Raw genomic sequence first — 25,444 nt, 5'->3', positions numbered from 1 at the left:
GGTCCTAGTTTCTACCTTCACAGCACTATTAACAAGGCAGGTCCTAGTTTCTACATTCTTAAAAACACTATCAACAGGGCAGGTCCTAGTTTCTACCTTCTTAACAACACTATCAACAGGGCAGGTCCTAGTTTCTACCTTCTTAACAACACTATCAACAAGGCAGGTCCTAGTTTCTACCTTAACAACACTATCAACAAGGCAGGTCCTAGTTTCTACCTTCTTAACAACACTATCAACAAGGCAGGTCCTAGTTTCTACCTTAACAGCACTATCAACAAGGCAGGTCCTACAGGCCCTAGTTTCTACCTTCTTAACAGCACTATCAACAAGGCAGGTCCTACAGGCCCTAGTTTCTACTTTCTTAACAACACTATCAACAAGGCAGGTCCTACAGGCCCTAGTTTCTACCTTCTTAACAACACTATCAACAAGGCAGGTCCTACAGGCCCTTGTTTTGTTCCACCTGGACTACTGTTCAGTCGTGTGGTCAGGTGCCACAAGGAAGGATTTAGAAAAATGGCAATTGTCTTAGAACAGGGCAGTACGGCTGGTTCAGAACAGGGCAGTACGGCTGGTTCAGAACAGGGCAGCACGGCTGGTTCAGAACAGGGCAGTACGGCTGGTTCAGAACAGGGCAGTACGGCTGACCCTTGGATGTACACAGAGAGCTAACATTAATCATACGTATGTCAATCTCTCCTCAAAGTGGAGGAGACTTCATCAGATTGTAAAAAGTGGTAAAGATACACCTTATTGAACACCCATAACCATACATGGATGTTGTATTGTAGATATTATATATTGTAGATCATGTATTGTAGATTTGTGGTAGTAGTTGCCTGGGGAACACAATGTATTGTGAAATGTAATGTCATGGGGTAATTTAAATTGTATTTAATTTCCTTAATGTTGCTGGACCCCAGAAAGAGTAGCTGCTGCCTTGGCAGGAACTAATGGGGATCCATAATAAACCCCAGGAAGAGTAGCTGCTGCCTTGGCAGGAACTAACGGGGATCCATAATAAATACAATATAATATATGAATTAGTGTGATGGAGTGTGTGCTTCCTGTTGATGTTGTTGGGTTTGATGGCATTTTAACGTGTGTGTGTATTAATAATGTGTGTGTTAGGTGAGCCCGGTCCCATGCCACCGTCGAGGGCCTTTCTCCTGTAAGCGTGTCTGTGGTCGAACTCTGACCTGTGGTAACCATAGCTGCACCAAGGACTGTCACCGTGTCACCGCGACAACCAACAAACTACAGGTGCGTAGACAGATGGGGTATGTGTTGGGGGGGAGGGTTTGTGTTGGGGGGGAGGAGGGTTTGTGTGTGTGTCTCCTTCTCTCCCTCTCGCCTCCTTTTCTCTCCCTCGTCTCCTTTTCTCTCACCCTCGTCTCCTTCTCTCTCCTTCTCTCCCTCTCGTCTCCTTCTCTCTCCTCTCCCTCTCGTCTCCTGCTCTCTTCTTCTCTCCCTCTCGTCGCCTTTTCTCTCCCTCTCGTCTCCTTTTCTCTCCCCCTCGTCTCCTTCTCTCCCCCTCGTCTCCCCCTCTCTCCTTCTCTCCCCCTCGTCTCCTTTTCTCTCCCTCTCGTCTCCTTTTCTCTCCCCCTCGTCTCCTTCTCTCCCCCTCGTCTCCTTCTCTCCCCCTCGTCTCCTTCTCTTCCCCCTCGTCTCCTTCTCGCCTTCTCTCCCCCTCGCCTTCTCTCCCCCTCGTATCCTTCTCTCTCACTCGTCTCCTCTCCTTCTCTCCCCCTCCCCTCATCTCCTTCTCTTCCCCTTGCCTCGTCTCCTTCTCTTCCCCTTGCCTCGTCTCCTTCTCTCGCCCTCCCCTCCTTCTTCCCCCTCCCCTCGTCTCCTTCTCTCTCACTCGTCTCCTCCTTCCCCCTCCCCTCGTCTCCTTCTCTCTCACTCGTCACCTTCTTCCCCCTCCCCTCGTCTCCTTCTCTCCCCCTCGTCTCCCCCTCCCCTCCCCCTCGTCTCCCCCTCCCCTCGTCTCCTTCTCTCCCCCTCGTCTCCCCCTCCCCTCGTCTCCTTCTCTCCCCCTCGTCTCCCCCTCCCCTCGTCTCCTTCTCGCCTTCTCTCCCCCTCGTCTCCTTCTCTCCCCCTCGTCTCTTTCTCTCCCCCTCGTCTCTTTCTCTCCCCCTCGTCTCTTTCTCTCCCCCTCGTCTCTTTCTCTCCCCCTCGTCTCTTTCTCTCCCCCTCGTCTCTTTCTCTCCCCCTCGTCTCTTTCTCTCCCCCTCGTCTCTTTCTCTCCCCCTCGTCTCCTTCTCTCCCCCTCGTCTCCTTCTCTCCCCCTCGTCTCCTTCTCTCCCCCTCGTCTCCTTCTCTCCCCCTCGTCTCCTTCTCTCCCCCTCGTCTCCTTTGCTCCCCCTCGTCTCCTTTGCTCCCCCTCGTCTCCTTCGCTCCCCCTCGTCTCCTTCGCTCCCCCTCGTCTCCTTCGCTCCCCCTCGTCTCCTTTGCTCACCCTCCCCTCGTCTCCTTCTCTTACCGAGACAACGTTGAATGTTCCTGAGTGGCCTAGTTACAGTTTTTACTTAAATCGGCTTGAAAATCTATGGCAAGACTTGAAAATGGTTGTCTAGAAATGATCAACAACCAGCTTGACAGAGCTTGAAGAGTTTTTAAAAGAATAATGGGCAAATATTGTACAATCCAGGTGTGTAATCACTCTTAGAGACTTACCCAGAAAGACTCACAGCTGTAATCACTCTTAGAGACTTACCCAGAAAGACTCCCAGCTGTAATCATTCTTAGAGACTTACCCAGAAAGACTCACAGCTGTAATCACTCTTAGAGACTTACCCAGAAAGACTCACAGCTGTAATGACTCTTAGAGACTTACCCAGAAAGACTCACAGCTGTAATCACTCTTAGAGACTTACCCAGAAAGACTCACAGCTGTAATCACTCTTAGAGACTTACCCAGAAAGACTCACAGCTGTAATCACTCTTAGAGACTTACCCAGAAAGACTCACAGCTGTAATCACTCTTAGAGAATTACCCAGAAAGACTCACAGCTGTAATCACTCTTAGAGACTTACCCAGGAAGACTCACAGCTGTAATCACTCTTAGAGACTTACCCAGAAAGACTCACAGCTGTAATCACTCTTAGAGACTTACCCAGAAAGACTCACAGCTGTAATCACTCTTAGAGACTTACCCAGAAAGACTCACAGCTGTAATCACTCTTAGAGACTGACCCAGAAAGACTCACAGCTGTAATCGCTGCCAAAGGTGATTCTAACATGTATTGATTCAGTGGTGTGAATACTTACAGTACCAGTCAAAAGTTTGGTATTCCAGGTCACTACCTCATGAAGCTGGTTGAGAGAATGCCAAGTGTGCAAAGCTGTCATCAATATAAAGGGTGGCTACTTTGAAGAATCTCAAATATAAAATATGTTTAGATTGGGGACCGAGTATTACAACCTCTGATTACCAGACTGACGTGGTGAACAGGGAGAGGTGATAGTGTTGGAGAGGACGGGAGGACGGGGACCGAGTATTACACCCTCTGATTACCAGACTGACGTGGTGAACAGGGAGAGGTGATAGTGTTGGGGAGGACGGGGACCGAGTATTACACCCTCTGATTACCAGACTGACGTGGTGAACAGGGAGAGGTGATAGTGTTGGGGAGGACGGGGACCGAGTATTACATCCTCTGATTACCAGACTGACGTGGTGAACAGGGAGAGGTGATAGTGTTGGGGAGGACGGGGACCGAGTATTACACCCTCTGATTACCAGACTGACGTGGTGAACAGGGAGAGGTGATAGTGTTGGGGAGGACGGGGACCGAGTATTACATCCTCTGATTACCAGACTGACGTGGTGAACAGGGAGAGGTGATAGTGTTGGGGAGGACGGGGACCGAGTATTACACCCTCTGATTACCAGACTGACGTGGTGAACAGGGAGAGGTGATAGTGTTGGGGAGGACGGGGACCGAGTATTACACCCTCTGATTACCAGACTGACGTGGTGAACAGGGAGAGGTGATAGTGTTGGAGAGGACGGGAGGACGGGGACCGAGTATTACACCCTCTGATTACCAGACTGACGTGGTGAACAGGGAGAGGTGATAGTGTTGGGGAGGACGGGGACCGAGTATTACACCCTCTGATTACCAGACTGACGTGGTGAACAGGGAGAGGTGATAGTGTTGGGGAGGAGGGGGACGGGAGGTGGGGACACATTTCTCCATTAAGGGAGGTGGGGACACATTTCTCCATTAAGGGAGGTGGGGACACATTTCTCTGTTAAGGGAGGTGGGGACACATTTCTCCGTTAAGGGAGGTGGGGACACATTTCTCCGTTAAGGGAGGTGGGGACACATTTCTCCGTTAAGGGAGGTGGGGACACACTTCTCCGTTAAGGGAGGTGGGGACACATTTCTCCGTTAAGGGAGGTGGGGACACACTTCTCCGTTAAGGGAGGTGGGGACACATTTCTCCGTTAAGGGAGGTGGGGACACACTTCTCCGTTAAGGGAGGTGGGGACACATTTCTCCGTTAAGGGAGGCTCGTTAGGGTCAGGCGGAGACATGGAGAAACCCTTTTTAAGGCCCCCGTCACTACTCTCCTGGCAAACAGTTTGTCTTGCAAGGAGGACCAACACGCATTTCTGTCTGCGAACGGAATGCTCCTCCCACCCCCTGTGACATCACAGCCTACTGTTCATATGGCGGAACAACACGCGTCTCTATGTTCGTTCTGGAACTTTCCACAGTGGAATGCTCTGTGACATCACAGCATGGCACTAAGTCCTGTTTCGTGATTGGTGGAGACGCTGGCGATGGCCGCATTTGGCGATGAACTTTATCACAACACGTGTGTGTGTGTGTGTGTGTGTGTGTGTGTGTGTGTGTGTGTGTACACAGATTATCAGGCCTGGGAAATGCCAGGGACCTCATGATACTTAGGTGCCGATATGATATGTATTGTGATTTGTTGAATATTGAATATGTTTTTGAGATTTGATCTTCCCAACATATTGCTCTCCATATCAGCTTCAGAGGGACAGGGACAGAGACATATTGCTCTCCATATCAGCTTCAGAGGGACAGGGACAGAGACATATTGCTCTCCATATCAGCTTCAGAGGGACAGAGACAGAGACATATTGCTCTCCATATCAGCTTCAGAGGGACAGAGACAGAGACATATTGCTCTCCATATCAGCTTCAGAGGGACAGGGACAGAGACATATTGCTCTCCATATCAGCTTCAGAGGGACAGAGACAGAGACATATTGCTCTCCATATCAGCTTCAGAGGGACAGAGACAGAGACATATTGCTCTCCATATCAGCTTCAGAGGGACAGGGACAGAGACATATTGCTCTCCATATCAGCTTCAGAGGGACAGAGACAGAGACATATTGCTCTCCATATCAGCTTCAGAGGGACAGAGAGAGAGACATATTGCTCTCCATATCAGCTTCAGAGGGACAGGGACAGAGACATATTGCTCTCCATATCAGCTTCAGAGGGACAGAGAGAGAACACGTTTTGAACAGTCATGGAGATGAATGTACTGGAAACAAATGGGCTCCTTATTTAAAAAGATCAACAGCTGTGAAGGAGCGATAGGATAAACAGCTGTGAAGGGGCGATAGGATAAACGGCTGTGAAGGAGCGATAGGATAAACAGCTGTGAAGGAGCGATAGGATAAACAGCTGTGAAGGAGCGTTAGGATAAACAGCTGTGAAGGAGCGTTAGGATCAACGGCTGTGAAGGAGCGATAGGATAAACAGCTGTGAAGGAGCGTTAGGATAAACAGCTGTGAAGGAGCGTTAGGATAAACAGCTGTGAAGGAGCGTTAGGATAAACAGCTGTGAAGGAGCGTTAGGATCAACGGCTGTGAAGGAGCGATAGGATCAACGACTGTGAAGGAGCGATAGGATCAACGACTGTGAAGGAGCGATAGGATCAACGACTGTGAAGGAGCGATAGGATAAACAGCTGTGAAGGAGCGATAGGATAAACAGCTGTGAAGGAGCGTTAGGATAAACAGCTGTGAAGGAGCGTTAGGATCAACGGCTGTGAAGGAGCGATAGGATAAACAGCTGTGAAGGAGCGTTAGGATAAACAGCTGTGAAGGAGCGTTAGGATAAACAGCTGTGAAGGAGCGTTAGGATAAACAGCTGTGAAGGAGCGTTAGGATCAACGGCTGTGAAGGAGCGATAGGATCAACGACTGTGAAGGAGCGATAGGATAAACGGCTGTGAAGGAGCGATAGAATAAACGGCTGTGAAGGAGGGATAGGATAAACAGCTGTGAAGGAGCGATAGGATCAACGGCTGTGAAGGAGCGATAGGATAAACAGCTGTGAAGGAGCGATAGGATAAACGGCTGTGAAGGAGCAATAGGATAAACAGCTGTGAAGGAGCGTTAGGATAAACAGCTGTGAAGGAGCGTTAGGATAAACAGCTGTGAAGGAGCGTTAGGATAAACAGCTGTGAAGGAGCGTTAGGATAAACAGCTGTGAAGGAGCGTTAGGATCAACAGCTGTGAAGGAGCGATAGGATCAACAGCTGTGAAGGAGCGATAGGATAAACAGCTGTGAAGGAGCGATAGGATAAACAGCTGTGAAGGAGCGTTAGGATCAACAGCTGTGAAGGAGCGTTAGGATAAACAGCTGTGAAGGAGCGTTAGGATAAACAGCTGTGAAGGAGCGTTAGGATAAACAGCTGTGTAGGAGCGATAGGATAAACAGCTGTGAAGGAGCGATAGGATAAACAGCTGTGAATGAGCGTTAGGATAAACAGCTGTGAAGGAGCGTTAGGATAAACAGCTGTGAAGGAGCGATAGGATCAACAGCTGTGAAGGGGCGATAGGATAAACAGCTGTGAAGGAGCGATAGGATAAACAGCTGTGAAGGAGCGATAGGATCAACAGCTGTGAAGGGGCGATAGGATAAACAGCTGTGAAGGAGCACTAGGATAAACAGCTGTGAAGGAGCGTTAGGATAAACAGCTGTGAAGGAGCGATAGGATAAACAGCTGTGAAGGAGCAATAGGATAAACAGCTGTGAAGGAGCGATAGGATCAACAGCTGTGAAGGAGCGATAGGATCAACAGCTGTGAAGGAGCGATAGGATCAACAGCTGTGAAGGAGCGATAGGATAAACAGCTGTGAAGGAGCGATGGGATAAACAGCTGTGAAGGAGCGATAGGATAAACAGCTGTAAAGGAGCGATAGGATAAACAGCTGTGAAGGAGCGATAGGATAAACAGCTGTGAAGGAGCGATAGGATAAACAGCTGTGAAGGAGCGTTAGGATAAACAGCTGTGAAGGAGCGATAGGATAAACAGCTGTGAAGGAGCGATAGGATCAACAGCTGTGAAGGAGCGATAGTGGCCTTTTGGTGCAGGTACAGCCAACTAGCGCTAATAAATCATATGAAATAATATAAATAATATTGTGATATTGTCAAAACGATACAATACGATCATCAAAAATAATATCCCGATATGAATCCATTTTATTTCTCCCACTACAGATGTTTATTTGTATTGACTAGTGAAAGTGTCGAGTTATATTATTATATATTATCTTCTATCTGACTGTAGTCAATAGGTATCTACAGTGTATTAAAAGGACAACTGGATTCCGGCTGTTTAAGTTGCTAAACAACGACTTAAATGTAATGGGCCAAAGTCCTGTTGACCTCTAAGCAACATTCCTCCCCAGCACTAGATGTAGGAACATTGCTGCTATAACAGTCTCCACTCTTCTGGGAAGACTTTCCACTAGATGTTGGAACATTGCTGCTATAACAGCCTCCACTCTTCAGGGAAGGCTTTCCACTAGATGTTGGAACATTGCTGCTATAACAGCCTCCACTCTTCAGGGAAGGCTTTCCACTAGATGTAGGAACATTGTTGCTATAACAGCCTCCACTCTTCTGGGAAGGCTTTCCACTAGATGTAGGAACATTGCTGCTATAACAGCCTCCACTCTTCTGGGAAGGCTTTCCACTAGATGTAGGAACATTGCTGCCATAACAGCCTCCACTCTTCTGGGAAGGCTTTCCACTAGATGTAGGAACATTGCTGCTATAACAGCCTCCACTCTTCTGGGAAGGCTTTCCACTAGATGTAGGAACATTGCTGCTATAACAGCCTCCACTCTTCTGGGAAGGCTTTCCACTAGATGTAGGAACATTGTTGCTATAACAGCCTCCACTCTTCTGGGAAGGCTTTCCATTAGATGATGGAACATTGCTGCTATAACAGCCTCCACTCTTCTGGGAAGGCTTTCCATTAGATGATGGAACATTGCTGCTATAACAGCCTCCACTCTTCTGGGAAGGCTTTCCACTAGATGTAGGAACATTGCTGCTATAACAGCCTCCACTCTTCTGGGAAGGCTTTCCACTAGATGTTGGAACATTGCTGCTATAACAGCCTCCACTCTTCTGGGAAGGCTTTCCACTAGATGTAGGAACATTGCTGCTATAACAGCCTCCACTCTTCTGGGAAGGCTTTCCACTAGATGTTGGAACATTGCTGTGGGGACTTGCTTCCATTCAGCCACAAGAGCATTAGTGAGGTCGGGCACTGACACATCCGCCACGCTGATCCTCAACACGGGGCCCCTTAGGGGTGCGTGCTCAGCCCCCTCCTCTACTCCCTGTTCACTCGTGACTGCACGGCCAGGCACGACTCCAACACAATCATTAAATTTGCCGAAAACAACAGTGATAGGATGAATGTTTTCAGTTGATACCAAACAAGTTCGATCAGGTTTAAATCAGGAGACATATACAAGTAATTACTCTAAACACAACACTGGTAGGCCTGATCACCGACATCGACGAGACAGCCTATAGGGAGGAGGTCAGAGACCTGGCAGTGTGGTGCCAGGACAACATCTCCCTCAACGTAACCAAGACTAAGGAGATGATTGTCGACTACAGGAGAAGGAGGACCGAGCGCGCCCCCATTCTCATCAACGGGGCTGTAGTGGAGCAGGTTGAGAGCTTCAAGTTCCTTGGTGTCCACATCACCAACAAATTACCATGGTCCAAACACATCAAGACAGTTGTGAAGAGGGAACAGCTACACCTTTTCCCCCTCAGGAGACTGAAAAGATGTGGCATGGGTCCCCAGATCCTCAAAAGGTTCTACAGCTGCACCAACGAGAGCATCCTGACCGGTTGCATCACTGCCTGGTATGGAAACTGCTCGACGTCTGACCGTAAGGCAATACAGAGGGTAGTGCGTACGGACCAGTACATCACTGGGGCCAAGCTTCCTGCCATCCAGGACCTCTATACCAGGCGGTGTCAGAGGGAGGCCCTACAAATTGTCAAAGACTCCAGCCACCCCAGTCATAGACTGTTCTCTCTGCTACCGCACGGCAAGCGGTACCAGAGCGCCAAGTCAAGGTCCAAGAGGCTCCTAAACAGCTTCTACCCCCCCAAGCCATAAGACTCCTGAACAGCTGATGGCTACCCAGACTATATGCATTGCCCCCCCCCCCCCTCACACAGCTGCTACTGTTATTGTCGATGCATAGTCACTTTAATAACTCTACATATTACCTCAACTAAACGGCCCTGTATCTTTAATTACATTTTACTTTTGTCTCTTATTCTTATCATTATTTTTTTGAAACTGCATTTTTGGTTAGGGGCTTGTAAGTAAGCATCTCACTGTTGTATTCGGCGCGTGTGACTAATATGATTTGATGTTGGGTGATTCGGCCTGGCTCGCAGTCAGCTTTCCAATTCCTCCCAGAGGTGTTAAATAGGGTTGAGGTCAGGAGATCTGCAGTCAAGTTCTTCCACACAATTTTACTTTTTTACTCCTGTTTTTTTTCCCCTTTTTTCATGATATCCAATTGGTAGTTACAGTCTTGTCCCATCGCTGCAACTCCGGTACGGACTCGGGAGAGGCGAAGGTCAAGAGCCATGCGCCCTCCGAAACACGACCCTGCCAAGCCACACCGCTTCTTGACACACTATGCACTTAACCCGGAAGCCAGCCGCACCAATGTGTCGGAGGAAACACTGTACAACTAGCGACCGTTTCAGTGTGCTCCCAGACCGCTACAGGAGTCGCTAGAGCGTGATGGGACAAGGACATCCCTGCCGGCCAAACCCTCCCCTAACCCGTACAACACTGGGCCAAACCCTCCCCTAACCCGTACAACACTGGGCCAAACCCTCCCCTAACCCGTACAACACTGGGCCAAACCCTCCCCTAACCCGTACGACGCTGGGCCAAACCCTCCCCTAACCCGTACAACACTGGGCCAAACCCTCCCCTAACCCGGACGACACTGGGCCAATTGTGCGCCACCTCGGGATCAACCGAGGACAGCCGATTTTTACGCGCTTCAGCACTTGGCGGTCTTGTTCTGTGAGCTTGTGTGGCCTACCACTTCACTGCTGAGCCGTTGTTGCTCCTAGATGTTTTCCACTTTACAATAACAGCACTTACAGTTGACCAGGGCAGCAATTTGAGGAACTGACTTTGATGGAAAGGTGGCATCCTTTGACGGTGCCAAGTAGAAAGTCACTGATCTCGTCAGTAAGGCCATTCTGCTGCTAATGTTTGTCTATGGAGATTGCGTGGCTGTGTGCTCGATTTTATACACCTGTCAGCAAATCCACTAATTTGAAGGGGGTCCACATACTTCTGTGTATATAGTGTATATTGATTGCCCCTTTAACCTCTATAAACTCACTCACTCCCTCACTCCCTCACTCCCTCACTCACTCACTCACTCACTCACTCACTCCACTCACTCACTCCACTCACTCCACTCACTCACTCACTCACTCACTCACTTCACTCACTCACTTCACTCACTCACTCACTCACTCACTCACTCACTCACTCACTCACTCACTCCACTCACTCACTCACTCACTCACTCACTCGGCAGGGTAGCCTAGTGGTTAGAGCGTTGGACTAGTAACCGAAAGGTTGCAAGTTCAAATCCCCGAGCTGACAAGGTACAAATCTCGTTCTGCCCCTGAACAGGCAGTTAACCCACTGTTCCTAGGCCGTCATTGAAAATAAGAATTTGTTCTTAACTGACTTGCCTAGTTAAATAAAGGTAAAATAAATAAATAAACTCACTCATTCCCTCACTCCCTCCCCCTCTTTCTTTACTTCCCTCTCTTTCCTTTTCATACCCCTCCCTCCATCTCCCTCCATCTCCCCCCACCCCTGTGTGAGGAGCGGTGTGTTAACGTTCTCTCCCTCTCTCTCCAGGCGGGTCCAGAGTGTGTGGTGTGTGAGGAGGGGTGTGTTAACCCTCGCCCCCCTGGCTGTCCCCACCCGTGCCTGTTGGCATGCCACCCAGGGTCGTGCCCCCCCTGCCAACAGATGACCCGACAACGCTGTCACTGCAAGATCTCCCTGCTCTACATCGACTGCCTGTACGTTACACACACACACACACATACACGTTACACACACACACACACATTACACACACACACACTAGAAGATCAGCCTACTGTCAGTCAGTACCACAGATCCATGTGTGTACACATATGAGCTAGAATCAATGAAAAGCTATCAACTTTCAGTTATGTTGGATCCATCCTCAGCAGTCAACATCAATCACTATCATTTTCTGTCAACATGTATCACTGTCTGTCAACATCTATATACAGTTGACTTCGGAAGTTTACATACACTTAGTTTGGAGTCATTAAAACTCGTTTTTCAACCACTCCACACATTTCTTGTTAACAAGCTATAGTTTTGGCAAGTTGGTTAGGACATCTACTTTGTGCACGACACAAGTCGTTTTTAAAACAATTGTTTACAGACAGATTATTTCACTTATAATTCACTGTATCACAATTCCAGTGGGTCAGAAGTTTACATACACTAAGTTGACTGTGCCTTTAAACAGCTTGGAAAATTCCAGAAAATTATGTCATGGCTTTAGAAGCTTCTGATAGGCTAATTGACATGATTTGAGTCAATTGGAGGTGTACCTGTGAATGTATTTCAAGGCCTACCTTCAAACTCAGTGCCTCTTTGCTTGACATCATGGGAAAATCTGAATAAATCAGCCAAGACCTCAGAAAACAATTGTAGACCTCCACAAGTCTGGTTCATCCTTGGGAGCAATTTCCAAACGCCTGAAGGTACCATGTTCATCTGTACAAACAATAGTACGCAAGTGTAAACATCATGAGACCACGCAGCCGTCATACCGCTCAGGAAGGAGACGCGTTCTGTCTCCTAGAGATGAACGTACTTTGGTGCGAAAAGTGCAAATCAATCCCAGAACAACAACAAAGGACCTTGTGAAGATGTTGGAGGAAACAGGTACAAAAGTATATATATCCACAGTAAAACGAGTCCTATATCGACATAACCTGAAGGGCTGCTTATGGAAGGCTACCCAAAACGTTTGACCCAAGTTAAACAATTTAAAGGCAACGCTACCAAATACTAATTTTCTGACCCACTGGGAATGTGATGAAAGAAATACAATCTGAAATAAATCATTCTCTCTACTATTATTCTGACATTTCACATTCTTAAATTAAAGTGGTGATCTTAACTGACCTAAAACAGTGAATTTTTACTGGGATTAAATGTCAGGAATATTTGGCTAAGGTGTATGTAAACTTCCGACATCAACTGTATCATTGTCTGTCAACATCTATATATCACTGTCTGTCAACATCTATATATCACTGTCTGTCAACATCTATATATCACTGTCTGTCAACATCTATCATTATCACTGTCTGTCAACATATATCATTATCACTGTCTGTCAACATCTGTCATGATCACTGTCTGTCAACATCTATCATTATCACTGTCTGTCAACATCTATATATCACTGTCTGTCAACATCTATATATCACTGTCTGTCAACATCTATCATTATCACTGTCTGTCAACATATATCATTATCACTGTCTGTCAACATCTATCATTATCACTGTCTGTCAACATCTATCATTATCACTGTCTGTCAACATCTATATATCACTGTCTGTCAACATCTATATATCACTGTCTGTCAACATCTATATATCACTGTCTGTCAACATCTATCACTGTCTGTCAACATCTATCATTATCACTGTCTGTCAACATCTATCATTAATACTGTCTGCCAACATCTATCATTATCACTGTCTGACAAAATCTATCATTATCACTGTCTGTCAACATCTGTCATTATCACTGTCTGTCAACATCTATCATTATCACTGTCTGTCAACATCTATCATTATCACTGTCTGACAAAATCTATCATTATCACTGTCTGTCAACATCTATCATTAATACTGTCAACATCTATCATTATCACTGTCTGTCAACATCTATTATTATCACTGTCTGTCAACATCTATATATCACTGTCTGTCAACATCTATATATCACTGTCAACATCTATATATCACTGTCAACATCTATATATCACTGTCTGTCAACATCTATCATTATCACTGTCTGTCAATATCTATCATTATCACTGTCTGTCAACATCTATAATTATCACTGTCTGTCAACATCTATTATTATCACTGTCTGTCAACATCTATCACTGTCTGTCAACATCTATATATCACTGTCTGTCAACATCTATCATTATCACTGTCTGTCAACATCTATCATTATCACTGTCTGTCAACATCTATAATTATCACTGTCTGCCAACATCTATCACTGTCTGTCTACACTTAACATGTCTGTCAACATCTGTCATTATCACTGTCTGTCAACATCTACTGCTCTTTCTCTAGGACGTTCAGAAGTGCGGAAGATGAGACTAAAGCTGATCTGGGGTCCTGTAAGAACCAATGTCCTAAACAGGTATGCTCTCTGTGTGGGTCTCTCTACAGTCCTCTCTCTGTGTGGGTCTCTCTACAGTCCTCTCTCTGTGTGGGTCTCTCTACAGTCCTCTCTCTGTGTGGGTCTCTCTACAGTCCTCTCTCTGTGTGGGTCTCTCTACAGTCCTCTCTCTGTGTGGGTCTCTCTACAGTCCTCTCTCTGTGTGGGTCTCTCTACAGTCCTCTCTCTGTGTGGGTCTCTCTACAGTCCTCTCTCTGTGTGGGTCTCTCTACAGTCCTCTCCCTCCCTCTTCTCCCTCTCCCTCCTCCCTCTCCCACCCTTCCCCTCTCTCTCCCTCTCCCCTCCTCTCCCTCTCCCCTCCTCTCCCATCCTCTCCTCCCTCTCCCATCCTCTCCTCCCTCTCCCACCCTCTCCTCCCTCTCCCACCCTCTCCTCCCTCTCCCCCCTCTCCCTCTCCCCCCCTCACACCCTCCTCCCTCTCCCCCCCTCACACCCTCCTCCCTCTCTCTCCCTCTCACACCCTCCTCCTCTCACACCCTCTCCCCCCCTCACACCCTCCTCCCTCCCCCCCCCTCACACCCTCCTCCCTCTCTCTCCCTCTCACACCCTCCCCCTCTCCCTCCCTCTCCCCCCCTCACACCCTCCTCCCTCTCCCCCCCTCACACCCTCCCCCTCTCTCCCCCCCCTCACACCCTCCCCCTCTCCTTCTCTCTCCGTCTCCTCCCCCCCTCTCCTCCCTCTCTCTCCCTCTCACACCCTCCCCCTCTCCCTCCCTCTCACACCCTCTCCCCCCTCACTCTGAGATGTTTTTCCACTGATGGATAATCGATGTGGCGCCAGTGTGTTTATGTTTTAAGGTTGCACACACACACACACACACACTAACACACACACACACACAAACACACACACTAACACACACACACACACTAACACACACACTAACACACACACACACACCTGGGAACAATTTTGGTGGTTCTGTGTCCCGTAGGCAGGAGCTGTGACGGCCTCTCAGCGAACCATTCCAAGAACATCAGATATCCACACTGTGCCTTTTTCTCAGCCTTTCCGTTAGCAGCTTTTACCCGCTAAAAGAGTCAATAAATAAAATTGATGCCAAACCCCCTCCACCCCCCAAAAATATGCTTTTCATTCATTGTTGTTACTCACTGCTGAGACATTACTGTCTGGTGTGTTGTTACTCACTGCTGAGACATTACTGTCTGGTGTGTTACTCACTGCTGAGACATTACTGTCTGGTGTGTTACTCACTGAGACATTACTGTCTGGTGTGTTGTTACTCACTGCTGAGACATTACTGTCTGGTGTGTTGTTACTCACTGCTGAGACATTACTGTCTGGTGTGTTACTCACTGCTGAGACATTACTGTCTGGTGTGTTACTCACTGAGACATTACTGTCTGGTGTGTTGTTACTCACTGCTGAGACATTACTGTCTGGTGTGTTGTTACTCACTGCTGAGACATTACTGTCTGGTGTGTTGTTACTCACTGTGACATTACTGTCTGGTGTGTTGTTACTCACTGAGACATTTCTGTCTGGTGTGTTGTTACTCACTGCTGGGACATTACTGTCTGGTGTGTTGTTACTCACTGCTGAGACATTACTGTCTGGTGTGTTGTTACTCACTGCTGAGACATTACTGTCTGGTGTGTTACTCACTGAGACATTACTGTCTGGTGTGTTACTCACTGCTGAGACATTACTGTCTGGTGTGTTGTTACTCACTGCTGAGACATTACTGTCTGGTGTGTTGTTACTCACTGCTGAGACATTACTGTCTGGTGTGTTGTTACTCACTGCTGAGACATTACTGTCTGGTGTGTTGTTACTCACTGTGACATTACTGTCTGGTGTGTTGTTACTCACTGAGACATTTCTGTCTGGTGTGTTGTTACTCACTGCTGGGACATTACTGTCTGGTGTGTTGTTACTCACTGCTGAGACATTACTGTCTGGTGTGTTGTTACTCACTGCTGAGACATTACTGTCTGGTGTGTTACTCACTGAGACATTACTGTCTGGTGTGTTACTCACTGCTGAGACATTACTGTCTGGTGTGTTACTCACTGCTGAGACATTACTGTCTGGTGTGTTGTTACTCACTGTGACATTACTGTCTGGTGTGTTGTTACTCACTGCTGAGACATTACTGTCTGGTGTGTTGTTACTCACTGCTGAGACATTACTGTCTGGTGTGTTACTCACTGCTGGGACATTACTGTCTGGTGTGTTACTCACTGCTGAGACATTACTGTCTGGTGTGTTGTTACTCACTGCTGAGACATTACTGTCTGGTGTGTTGTTACTCACTGAGACATTACTGTCTGGTGTGTTGTTACTCACTGCTGAGACATTACTGTCTGGTGTGTTGTTACTCACTGCTGAGACATTACTGTCATTACTGTCGGTGATTGGGTGGGTAACAGAGTATCCACTCACGGTGATTGGGTGGGTAACAGAGAGTATCCACCCACAGTGATTGGGTGGGTAACACAGAGTATCCACCCACAATGATTGGGTGGGTAACACAGAGTATCACAGAGTATCCAATCACAGTGGGTGGATACTCTGTGTTACCCACTTTGCTGGTGGGACAGGATACTCTGGTGGGACAGCCTCGGGTGGGACAGCTTCTGGTGGGACAGCATCGGGTGGGACAGCCTCGGGTGGGACAGCCTCGGGTGGTAAAGCCTCGGGTGGGACAGCCTCGGGTGGGACAGCCTCGGGTGGGACAGCCTCGGGTGGTAAAGCCTCGGGTGGTGAAGCCTCGGGTGGGACAGCCTCGGGTGGGACAGCCTCGGGTGGGACAGCCTCGGGTGGGACAGGCTCTGGTGGGACAGGCTCTGGTGGGACAGGCTCTGGTGGGACAGGCTCTGGTGGGACAGGCTCTGGTGGGACAGCTTCGGGTGGGACAGCCTCTGGTGGGACAGCCTCGGGTGGGACAGCCTCGGGTGGTAAAGCGTCGGGTGGGACAGCCTCGGGTGGGACAGCCTCGAGTGGGACAGCCTCTGGTGGGACAGCCTCTGGTGGGACAGGCTCTGGTGGGACAGGCTCTGGTGGGACAGCTTCGGGTGGGACAGCCTCTGGTGGGACAGCCTCTGGTGGGACAGCCTCTGGTGGGACAGCCTCTGGTGGGACAGCCTCTGGTGGGACAGCCTCTGGTGGGACAGGCTCTGGTGGGACAGGCTCTGGTGGGACAGCTTCTGGTGGGACATCCTCGGGTGGGACAGCCTCGGGTGGGAATGCCTCTGGACAGCCTCTGGTGGGACAGGCTCTGGTGGGACAGGCTCTGGTGGGACAGCTTCGGGTGGGACAGGCTCTGGTGGGACAGGCTCTGGTGGGACAGCTTCGGTTGGGACAGCCTCTGGTGGGACAGCCTCTGGTGGGACAGCATCTGGTGGGACAGCTTCTGGTGGGACAGCCTCGGGTGGGAATGCCTCGGGTGGGAATGCCTCGGGTGGGACAGCCTCTGGTGGGACAGCCTCTGGTGGGACAGGCTCTGGTGGGACAGCTTCGGGTGGGACAGGCTCTGGTGGGACAGCTTCGGGTGGGACAGCTTCGGGTGGGACAGCCTCTGTTGGGACAGCCTCTGGTGGGACAGCCTCTGGTGGGACAGCTTCAGGTCTCTCCCTCTGTCTCTGTCTCTCTCTCTCTCTCTCTCTCTCTCTCTCTCTCTCTCTCTTTCTCTGTATCTCTCTGTCTCACTCTAGTTGAGTTGAGGTCATTATTGTAAGGACATGTCTCTCTCTCTCTAGTTGAGTTGTGGTCATTATTGTAAGGACATGTCTCTCTCTCTCTCTTTCTCTCTGTCTCTCTCTCTCTCTGTCTCTCTCTCTCTCTCTGTCTCTCTCTCTCTCTTTTTGAGTTGTGGTCATTATTGTAAGGACATGTCTCTCTCTCTGTCTCTCTCTCTGTCTCTCTCTCTGTCTCTCTCTCTGTCTCTCTCTGTCTCTCTCTCTGTCTCTGTCTCTCTCTCTGTCTCTGTCTCTCTCTCTGTCTCTCTCTCTCTCTCTCTCTCTCTCTCTCTCTCTCTCTCTCTCTCTCCAGTTGAGTTGTGGTCATCATTGTAAGGATCTGTGTCACCCAGGACATTGTGAGGATAAATGTTCCCACAGGGTCAAACTGAAGTGTCCCTGCAAGAGGATTAAAAAGGTATGTTTTTATCTGTCTGTAGCTTTGTGTCTGTAGCTTTGTGCCTGTAGCTTTGTGCCTGTAGCTTTGTGCGTGTCTGTGTCCCCGTGTCTGTGTCCCCGTGTCTGTGTCCCCGTGTCTGTGTCCCCGTGTCTGTGTCCCCGTGTCTGTGTCCCCGTGTCTGTGTCCCCGTGCCTGTAACCCCGTGCCTGTATCCCTGTCTGTGTCCCCGTGTCTGTGTCCCCGTGTCTGTGTCCCCGTGCCTGTATCCCCGTGCCTGTATCCCCGTGCCTGTATCCCCGTGCCTGTATCCCCGTGCCTGTATCCCCGTGCCTGTATCCCTGTCTGTGTCCCCGTGTCTGTGTCCCCGTGTCTCTATCCCCGTGCCTGTATCCCCGTGCCTGTATCCCCGTGTCTGTATCCCCGTGTCTCTATCCCCGTGTCTGTATCCCCGTGTCTGTATCCCCGTGTCTGTATCCCCGTGTCTGTATCCCCGTGTCTCTATCCCCGTGTCTCTATCCCCGTGTCTGTATCCCCGTGTCTCTATCCCCGTGTCTCTATCCCCGTGTCTCTATCCCCGTGTCTGTATCCCCGTGTCTCTATCCCCGTGTCTGTATCCCCGTGTCTGTATCCCCGTGCCTGTATCCCCGTGCCTGTATCCCCGTGTCTGTATCCCCGTGTCTCTATCCCCGTGTCTGTATCCCCGTGTCTCTATCCCCGTGCCTGTATCCCCGTGCCTGTATCCCCGTGTCTGTATCCCCGTGTCTCTATCCCCGTGTCTGTATCCCCGTGTCTGTATCCCCGTGTCTGTATCCCCGTGTCTGTATCCCCGTGTCTCTATCCCCGTGTCTCTATCCCCGTGTCTGTATCCCCGTGTCTCTATCCCCGTGTCTCTATCCCCGTGCCTCTATCCTCGTGCCTCTATCCCCGTGCCTGTATCCCCGTGCCTGTATCCCCGTGCCTGTATCCCCGTGCCTGTATCCCCGTGCCTGTATCCCCGTGCCTCTATCCCCGTGCCTCTATCCCCGTGCCTCTATCCCCGTGCCTGTATCCCCGTGCCTGTATCCCCGTGCCTGTATCCCCGTGCCTGTATCCCCGTGCCTGTATCCCCGTGCCTGTATCCCCGTGCCTGTATCCCCGTGCCTGTATCCCCGTGCCTGTATCCCCGTGCCTCTATCCCCGTGCCTCTATCCCCGTGCCTCTATCCCCGTGCCTGTATCCCCGTGCCTGTATCCCCGTGCCTGTATCCCCGTGCCTGTATCCCCGTGCCTGTATCCCCGTGCCTGTATCCCCGTGCCTCTATCCCCGTGCCTCTATCCCCGTGCCTCTATCCCCGTGCCTGTATCCCCGTGCCTGTATCCCCGTGCCTGTATCCCCGTGCCTGTATCCCCGTGCCTCTATCCCCGTGCCTGTATCCCCGTGCCTGTATCCCCGTGCCTGTATCCCCGTGCCTGTATCCCCGTGCCTGTATCCCCGTGTCTGTATCCCCGTGCCTGTATCCCCGTGCCTGTATCCCCGTGCCTGTATCCCCGTGCCTGTATCCCCGTGCCTGTATCCCCGTGTCTGTATCCCCGTGCCTGTATCCCCGTGCCTGTATCCCCGTGCCTGTATCCTCGTGCCTCTATCCCCGTGCCTCTATCCCCGTGCCTGTATCCCCGTGCCTGTATCCCCGTGCCTGTATCCCCGTGTCTGTATCCCCGTGTCTGTATCCCCGTGTCTGTATCCCCGTGTCTGTATCCCCGTGCCTGTATCCCCGTGTCTGTATCCCCGTGTCTGTATCCCCGTGTCTCTATCCCCGTGCCTGTATCCCCGTGCCTGTATCCCCGTGTCTGTATCCCCGTGCCTGTATCCCCGTGTCTGTATCCCCGTGTCTCTATCCCCGTGCCTGTATCCCCGTGCCTGTATCCCCGTGTCTGTATCCCCGTGTCTCTATCCCCGTGTCTGTATCCCCGTGCCTGTATCCCCGTGTCTGTATCCCCGTGTCTGTATCCCCGTGTCTCTATCCCCGTGCCTGTATCCCCGTGCCTGTATCCCCGTGTCTCTATCCCCGTGTCTCTATCCCCGTGCCTGTATCCCCGTGCCTGTATCCCCGTGTCTGTATCCCCGTGTCTCTATCCCCGTGCCTGTATCCCCGTGCCTGTATCCCCGTGTCTGTATCCCCGTGCCTGTATCCCCGTGTCTGTATCCCCGTGTCTCTATCCCCGTGCCTGTATCCCCGTGCCTGTATCCCCGTGCCTGTATCCCCGTGCCTGTATCCCCGTGTCTCTATCCCCGTGTCTCTATCCCCGTGCCTGTATCCCCGTGCCTGTATCCCCGTGTCTGTATCCCCGTGTCTCTATCCCCGTGCCTGTATCCCCGTGTCTGTACCTAGTGCACAGTTCACTATCTTAAAAATGCACAACACATTTGGTTTGATTTTTTCTTACCGATGTACACAACCTACTATATATAGGTTATATATATATATATATTATTATTACTATACAACCTACTATATATAGGTTATATATATATATATATTATTATTACTATACAACCTACTATATATAGGTTATATATATATATATATTATTATTACTATACAACCTACTATATATAGGTTATATATATATATATATTATTATTACTATACAACCTACTATATATAGGTTATATATATATATATATTATTATTACTATACAACCTACTATATATAGGTTATATATATATATATATTATTATTACTATACAACCTACTATATATAGGTTATATATATATATATATTATTATTACTATACAACCTACTATATATAGGTTATATATATATATATATTATTATTACTATACAACCTACTATATATAGGTTATATATATATATATATTATTATTACTACACAACCTACTATATATAGGTTATATATATATATATATTATTATTACTATACAACCTACTATATATAGGTTATATATATATATATATTATTATTACTATACAACCTACTATATATAGGTTATATATATATATATATTATTATTACTATACAACCTACTATATATAGGTTATATATATATATATATTATTATTACTATACAACCTACTATATATAGGTTATATATATATATATATTATTATTACTATACAACCTACTATATATAGGTTATATATATATATATATTATTATTACTATACAACCTACTATATATAGGTTATATATATATATATATTATTATTACTATACAACCTACTATATATAGGTTATATATATATATATATTATTATTACTATACAACCTACTATATATAGGTTATATATATATATATATTATTATTACTATACAACCTACTATATATAGGTTATATATATATATATATTATTATTACTATACAACCTACTATATATAGGTTATATATATATATATTATTATTACTATACAACCTACTATATATAGGTTATATATATATATATATTATTATTACTATACAACCTACTATATATAGGTTATATATATATATATATTATTATTACTATACAACCTACTATATATAGGTTATATATATATATATATTATTATTACTATACAACCTACTATATATAGGTTATATATATATATATATTATTATTACTATACAACCTACTATATATAGGTTATATATATATATATATTATTATTACTATACAACCTACTATATATAGGTTATATATATATATATATTATTATTACTATACAACCTACTATATATAGGTTATATATATATATATATTATTATTACTATACAACCTACTATATATAGGTTATATATATATATATATTATTATTACTATACAACCTACTATATATAGGTTATATATATATATATATTATTATTACTATACAACCTACTATATATAGGTTATATATATATATATATTATTATTACTATACAACCTACTATATATAGGTTATATATATATATATATTATTATTACTATACAACCTACTATATATAGGTTATATATATATATATATTATTATTACTATACAACCTACTATATATAGGTTATATATATATATATATTATTATTACTATACAACCTACTATATATAGGTTATATATATATATATATTATTATTACTATACAACCTACTATATATAGGTTATATATATATATATATTATTATTACTATACAACCTACTATATATAGGTTATATATATATATATATTATTATTACTATACAACCTACTATATATAGGTTATATATATATATATATTATTATTACTATACAACCTACTATATATAGGTTATATATATATATATATTATTATTACTATACAACCTACTATATATAGGTTATATATATATATATATTATTATTACTATACAACCTACTATATATAGGTTATATATATATATATATTATTATTACTATACAACCTACTATATATAGGTTATATATATATATATATTATTATTACTATACAACCTACTATATATAGGTTATATATATATATATATTATTATTACTATACAACCTACTATATATAGGTTATATATATATATATATTATTATTACTATACAACCTACTATATATAGGTTATATATATATATATATTATTATTACTATACAACCTACTATATATAGGTTATATATATATATATATTATTATTACTATACAACCTACTATATATAGGTTATATATATATATATATTATTATTACTATACAACCTACTATATATAGGTTATATATATATATATTATTATTATTATACTGTAGTGTCTATGTCATGATGTAGGAGCTGCTGTGTTATAAATCCAGACAGGACCAGATTGGTATATGTTATTAATACTGTAGTGTCTATGTCATGATGTAGGAGCTGCTGTGTTATAGATCCAGACAGGAGCAGACTGGTATATGTTATTAATACTGTAGTGTCTATGTCATGATGTAGGAGCTGCTGTGTTATAGATCCAGACAGGACCAGACTGGTATATGTTATTAATACTGTAGTGTCTATGTCATGATGTAGGAGCTGCTGTGTTATAGATCCAGACAGGACCAGACTGGTATATGTTATTAATACTGTAGTGTCTATGTCATGATGTAGGAGCTGCTGTGTTATAAAGCCAGACAGGACCAGACTGGTATATGTTATTAATACTGTAGTGTCTATGTCATGATGTAGGAGCTGCTGTGTTATAGATCCAGACAGGACCAGACTGGTATATGTTATTAATACTGTAGTGTCTATGTCATGATGTAGGAGCTGCTGTGTTATAAAGCCAGACAGGACCAGACTGGTATATGTTATTAATACTGTAGTGTCTATGTCATGATGTAGGAGCTGCTGTGTTATAAAGCCAGACAGGACCAGACTGGTATATGTTATTAATACTGTAGTGTCTATGTCATGATGTAGGAGCTGCTGTGTTATAGATCCAGACAGGACCAGACTGGTATATGTTATTAATACTGTAGTGTCTATGTCATGATGTAGGAGCTGCTGTGTTATAGAGCCAGACAGGACCAGACTGGTATATGTTATTAATACTGTAGTGTCTATGTCATGATGTAGGAGCTGCTGTGTTATAGAGCCAGACAGGACCAGACTGGTATATGTTATTAATACTGTAGTGTCTATGTCATGATGTAGGAGCTGCTGTGTTATAGATCCAGACAGGACCAGACTGGTATATGTTATTAATACTGTAGTGTCTATGTCATGATGTAGGAGCTGCTGTGTTATAGATCCAGACAGGACCAGACTGGTATATGTTATTAATACTGTAGTGTCTATGTCATGATGTAGGAGCTGCTGTGTTATAAAGCCAGACAGGACCAGACTGGTATATGTTATTAATACTGTAGTGTCTATGTCATGATGTAGGAGCTGCTGTGTTATAGATCCAGACAGGACCAGACTGGTATATGTTATTAATACTGTAGTGTCTATGTCATGATGTAGGAGCTGCTGTGTTATAAAGCCAGACAGGACCAGACTGGTATATGTTATTAATACTGTAGTGTCTATGTCATGATGTAGGAGCTGCTGTGTTATAAAGCCAGACAGGACCAGACTCAGGTGGACTGTAATGACGCATGTACAGCCCTACGAAGAAAGGCCAACGAGGTAACACACACTTTATACACACACACACACACACTTTATACACACACACACACACACACACACACACACTTTATACACACACACACACACACACACTTTATACACACACACACACACACTTTATACACACACACACACTTTATACACACACACACACTTTATACACACACACACACTTTATACACACACACACACACTTTATACACACACACACACACTTTATACACACACACACACACACACTTTATACACACACACACACACACTTTATATACACACACACACACACTTTATACACACACACACACACACACTTTATACACACACACACACACTTTATACACACACACACACACTTTATACACACACACACACTTTATACACACACACACACACACACTTTATACACACACACACACACACACACTTTATACACACACACATATTCAGAGAGTTACATGGACCCTGCTGGGTGGAGGTATCCAGAGAGTTACATGGACCCTGCTGGGTGGGTGGAGGTATTCAGAGAGTTACATGGACCCTGCTGGGTGGGTGGAGGTATTCAGAGAGTTACATGGACCCTGCTGGGTGGAGGTATCCAGAGAGTTACATGGACCCTGCTGGGTGGAGGTATTCAGAGAGTTACATGGACCCTGCTGGGTGGGTGGAGGTATCCAGAGAGTTACATGGACCCTGCTGGGTGGAGGTATCCAGAGAGTTACATGGACCCTGCTGGGTGGAGGTATTCAGAGAGTTACATGGACCCTGCTGGGTGGGTGGAGGTATTCAGAGAGTTACATGGACCCTGCTGGGTGGAGGTATTCAGAGAGTTACATGGACCCTGCTGGGTGGGTGGAGGTATCCAGAGAGTTACATGGACCCTGCTGGGTGGAGGTATTCAGAGAGTTACATGGACCCTGCTGGGTGGGTGGAGGTATTCAGAGAGTTACATGGACCCTGCTGGCTGGGTGGAGGTATCCAGAGAGTTACATGGACCCTGCTGGGTGGGTGGAGGTATCCAGAGAGTTACATGGACCCTGCTGGGTGGAGGTATCCAGAGAGTTACATGGACCCTGCTGGGTGGGTGGAGGTATTCAGAGAGTTACATGGACCCTGCTGGGTGGGTGGAGGTATTCAGAGAGTTACATGGACCCTGCTGGGTGGGTGGAGGTATCCAGAGAGTTACATGGACCCTGCTGGGTGGGTGGAGGTATTCAGAGAGTTACATGGACCCTGCTGGGTGGAGGTATCCAGAGAGTTACATGGACCCTGCTGGGTGGGTGGAGGTATTCAGAGAGTTACATGGACCCTGCTGGGTGGAGGTATCCAGAGAGTTACATGGACCCTGCTGGGTGGGTGGAGGTATTCAGAGAGTTACATGGACCCTGCTGGGTG

At 46.2% G+C, this 25,444-nt stretch overlaps 1 protein-coding gene across 1 annotated transcript in view; it reads left to right on the top strand.

The window, feature by feature from the left end:
• Positions 1-998: 998 nt before the first annotated feature.
• Positions 999-25,444, top strand: part of LOC139404170 (NF-X1-type zinc finger protein NFXL1-like) — a 30,458-nt gene continuing 6,012 nt past the window's right edge. The window contains exons 1-5 of the mRNA XM_071147193.1: positions 999-1,266; positions 11,236-11,402; positions 13,749-13,818; positions 17,872-17,976; positions 23,963-24,049. Coding sequence (XP_071003294.1) covers positions 11,350-11,402; positions 13,749-13,818; positions 17,872-17,976; positions 23,963-24,049 — 315 coding nt within the window. The 5' untranslated portion in view covers positions 999-1,266; positions 11,236-11,349. The remainder of the gene's footprint in view (positions 1,267-11,235; positions 11,403-13,748; positions 13,819-17,871; positions 17,977-23,962; positions 24,050-25,444) is intronic.

The sequence above is a fragment of the Oncorhynchus clarkii genome, unplaced genomic scaffold, assembly GCF_045791955.1.
Source record: "Oncorhynchus clarkii lewisi isolate Uvic-CL-2024 unplaced genomic scaffold, UVic_Ocla_1.0 unplaced_contig_5411_pilon_pilon, whole genome shotgun sequence".
Lineage (NCBI taxonomy): Eukaryota > Metazoa > Chordata > Actinopteri > Salmoniformes > Salmonidae > Oncorhynchus > Oncorhynchus clarkii.
The sequence above is the reverse complement of the archived record's forward strand: the minus strand, read 5'-3'. Positions and strand labels throughout refer to the sequence as shown.